Source organism: Styela clava, chromosome 13 (genome assembly GCF_964204865.1).
Source record: "Styela clava chromosome 13, kaStyClav1.hap1.2, whole genome shotgun sequence".
NCBI classification, from domain to species: domain Eukaryota; kingdom Metazoa; phylum Chordata; class Ascidiacea; order Stolidobranchia; family Styelidae; genus Styela; species Styela clava.
In genome coordinates, this window is record NC_135262.1 from 388,698 (window position 1) to 392,880 (window position 4,183).

The 4,183-nt window shown below is 38.8% G+C and overlaps 1 protein-coding gene across 1 annotated transcript; it reads left to right on the forward strand.

Moving 5' to 3' along the window:
- Positions 1 to 209: 209 nt before the first annotated feature.
- On the forward strand, positions 210 to 3,977 carry LOC120332805 (RWD domain-containing protein 1-like). Its single transcript, XM_039400122.2, has 2 exons — positions 210 to 653; positions 1,427 to 3,977. The coding sequence occupies exons 1-2, from the start codon at positions 521 to 523 to the stop codon at positions 1,990 to 1,992; spliced, it is 699 nt and encodes a 232-aa protein (XP_039256056.2). The 5' UTR covers positions 210 to 520; the 3' UTR covers positions 1,993 to 3,977.
- The last annotated feature ends 206 nt before the right edge of the window (positions 3,978 to 4,183 follow it).

A 4,183-nucleotide genomic window follows, 5' to 3' on the forward strand; every position in this document is an offset into this window, starting at 1 on the left:
GTTAGGTTTTATTTGTGTTTCAAAAAATTAGTTGTAAATCAAATAATTTAAATTTAATTATGTTTTCCAAGGAGCTTTAATTTAGTTGCAATAATAAAAAATGAGTTCTGAAAAAGCTGTGAGATTTTGGGCTAAAGTTAGCTATGAGTACCTGCAAGTGGCACATGGCGTGGGTAATTATTTTTATATATAAGAATTGTGTTTTGAACACGTAAACTAGTTGATAAGCGCCTGCTCCCTCCTAACACTTTTAAAATAGATATCAAAAATTACTTTGAAGAATATCCTGGGGTAGGAAAAACGTTCATTCCTGAAGCTTAGCACGATGCGCCGCGATTTACATGACATTCGGTAAAATTCAATTGACATGTGTCTGTAATTTTGCTGACTTCGTAATCGCTAAATTAGTCCAGTGGCCCTTTGCGATCAAGCAGTCAAGTGTTCAATTAATCATCAATCGAGTATTGCTCTTCAACTATTGCGAAAATATTCTTCGAGTCAGAAATGTGATCCTGACAAAATGACTGACCACGAAGAAGAACAGAACACTGAGATAGAAGCTTTAGAATCGATTTATTACGATTCGTTCCAAGTAATATCGGAGAAGCCTCGCAGCTTTGAACTAACGGTCACTGTTGAAGACGCCGAGGAAGGTGGGTGTGTTTGATTAGTAAGGATAGGAATTTATATATTTTTTCAAGAAAGTTAAAAAACCGAACGGGTGGCTGATAAATCACATTGCTATTTGAAATAAATAAAAGTAATAGCCAAAAGAATACAATCTTCAACCACTGCTGTGGCGGTGTGGCTCATCATGCCAATATACTCGACACTGCATATCTGATTACCCTGTGTGGGTTCGCAGGTTTGGATCCCATGCGGGGAAGGTCATGTGGGAGAGGATTGCTGGACTCCTTGCCGCCATAGGGTGGTACACGTAACAGCTTGTCGGTTACAGCCTTCAGTACGGCACACTATACAGATCAGGTGGCATTGTCTCGTTTCAAAGAAACCCATTTTACCAATGATCAGACAGCCCTCCTTTGGGGGACGTCTGGACATTGTTGTCCCTCAATATCGGTAAAAATACAGTATAACGCATCTGATGTGGTGCCAGACGCCCCTCGTTTGAGTGTTTGTTTTATTGAACCAAATGGAAGGAAATTTTTTGGAATTTGGATAGTGTGCCGAACTGGCCTTCTCGACCATCAAGTCCGTGCTCCCGAAAACAAATACCTAACTAATCCCATACCCGACCTGGACTGGTAACCGGACGGGAGGCCGTGGTTCAGCATATGGTAGAGCTGTCCCATCGGCTTTCCCCCGAGATGATTATGTAAATCATATCCTATCCCATTGTGCCAATTAATGTATTAATGTTTGAGACTTCATTTTTTCATCCTTGTTTTTATATTAATTATCTCAGATGAGAACATTTTCGCAAAAATCCAATTCACATACACACCGACGTATCCTGACGAAGCCCCAATTTACGAGCTGATAGAATGCGAAAACTTATCAGCTGAAGATGAAGAAAAAATTAAAACAATCATCGAAAAAGAAATTGAAGATAATTTAGGAATGGTGATGATTTTTACTGTCGTTACTGCAATTCAAGAATTTTTAAACGACGTCAAAGATGGCATAAAAAGGAGAGAACAAGATGAAAAAGAGAGACATGAGAGAGAATTAGAAGCAGAAGAAAATAAAAAATTTCACGGTACACCAGTTACTGTCGAAACTTTTCTCGTCTGGAAATTAAAATTTGATGAAGAAATGAAAGAATTGCAGAAACTTGAAATGAAAATGACTGAAAAGAGGAAAATGACTGGAAAGGAGCTGTTCCTCTCAGACGCTAAATTATTAGAAAATGAGTTCCTTGAGGGGGAAACTGAGGGAGTAACGATTGACGAGAGCTTGTTTGAGGATCTCGATGATTTGGACTTTGAAGATAGTGATGACCCAGACTTTGATCCTGCTCTGTGCTCATGACACAGTTGTGAATTTTTTTTCCATATTTATCTGGGGGGAGGAGAGGTTGATAATGGGTGATTTTCATGTTAATCACAGCCTCTAAGTTGGATCCAATGTCTTTTGGTTTTTGTGGGGAATGTTGGCCAGTTGACTGTTCCATGTGCACGGACTAGAATGAGCTGTGAACACCCAGTTTGATGCAGTGATTAGAAGGCGCTCCAAAAGTGTGTGTACTAACATAGAGGTAACTAATTTTGTTCGCCTACTTCACATCAAGATATGTAAAGCGACTGAAACCTATGGGTAGCGGTATATTCACTTGGCTAACACAGACAGTCCCCGAACTCGTAATAGAACTAAAATAAGGAAAATCCGAATAAAATTATGGCCTAACCCTTTTTTCATACTCATTCTGGGGGAGGGAGTCGATAATGGGTAATTTAATCGCAGCCTCTAAGTTCGATGCAATGTCTTCTGGCCCAGGTTTCGTATGAGAATTAATGGCCAGTCGACTGTAACATGTTCTTAGACTTGGATAGAGAAAGAGCCGCGACACTGGTATGCTCCCCAGCTTTTCAATTCAAGGGTGGGGGGGGGGGGGGTTACAAATTTTAAAGGCGGCAGGTATTTGCTTTTAAAGATTAAACTATTTCCAACCTATACAAATAAATTATGTATGACCATACAGCTCTCCATGTAATTGCCTTCTTTGTATAACATGCTTAGGTTATCAATTTGTGTCACAAAATAAGTCAGTTTTCCTTTAGGTTTTTGTGTAAATTTCTGCAAATTATATTTAAAAATGAAGTTTATTTGAAGTTAAACTTATTTTAAGTTTATTTGTTGATATGATTCAAACAGTGGCATGATAATGTAAGATTTTCTCAGTAGAAAACCATGCACAGGTGTTCACAAGTATATGATATGGTTTCGTAAATGTTTGGGACTCGAGTCACAATTTATTCATAGTTTTGAGTCCTCTTAAATTGGGGGGTGCAACATTTTTTGTCGCTGGGCCATATAATCAATTTCAGACATCTATCTTGTTGGGCGACACAAAAATATTAGATTTCACATGTACACAATGTATGGCAAAAGCAACTAATATGAGGGATTGTTATGTCACTATATAATTTTGTAGATAAGCGCTATGAAAACCTGCATCAACGAAATACATCAGCGACAACCAGAGCGTCTCAGGAAAGGGTTCACTAACCTTACAGCAATCAAGGCAAGCGCAAAAAACATGCATTTTCACCCGAGTGCCTTTTAAACTATCGAATTAAGATTTTATGCTTAATGGGGAGAAATCCGAGTGTTGACAAAGGCCACACTAAATAACTTGCCCGGACCACCTGTTGCACACCCCTGCTCTAAATCAACCACTAGTGTAGCTCTACTCAGTGATTGGCTCGACTTTTTGACCTGGATGACACGTTACTTTGGGTTTAGGGGCTTCTGCACCAGGGTTGGTTGAAACCAGTGGTGGGATATAAATTTTTTGTCAGCCGGTTTCATCACAAAAGTCATATTTTTTGGTCGGTTCTGTTACATGATTTTTTAGTAATGCTAACTGCTTAGTAGGGCTGGGCGTTTTCGAATACCTGATGATTTCAGAATCGAATATTTTTTTCGAATCTAATCTCGAATACTTGGGAGATATATAATTGTATGTAACTTTCTTGTTTTATTGGGTCCTCCAGACACATAAATTACTGGAAACGTAATATACATCACTCAGACAGATTGCTGAGCTTTCACGCACAACAAGAAACACATTTTATCAATAACTCACTACAGAGAATAGTCATATGTCAGAATTGCGTTGAAAAAGTATGGCTTCAATAAAAAAAATTGAGAAACTTAACTCGATAATTGGCGGAAAGAAAAAAAAACGGCCTTTCGAAATTTCGCTCTGAACCGATTCGAATAATTTACTATTCGAATCGAAATGCCCAGTCCTACTGGTTAGCTGATCTCATAAAATTCCGTAAGACGGTCCTATAGAACTGGCTGAATCCCACAACTGGTTGGAACCCCCCTTTTTTAAATGTAAAAAAAAATAAAAAATTTCGGACCTCCTGAAGTATGCGCACCAAGATGGCGTACAACCTAAACATAGTATGTGTGTACCGGTTCGGATTCAGGTTGTGCGACATTTTGGTGCGCATACTTCTGGAGCACCAAAATTTCTCTACCATACAAAGCA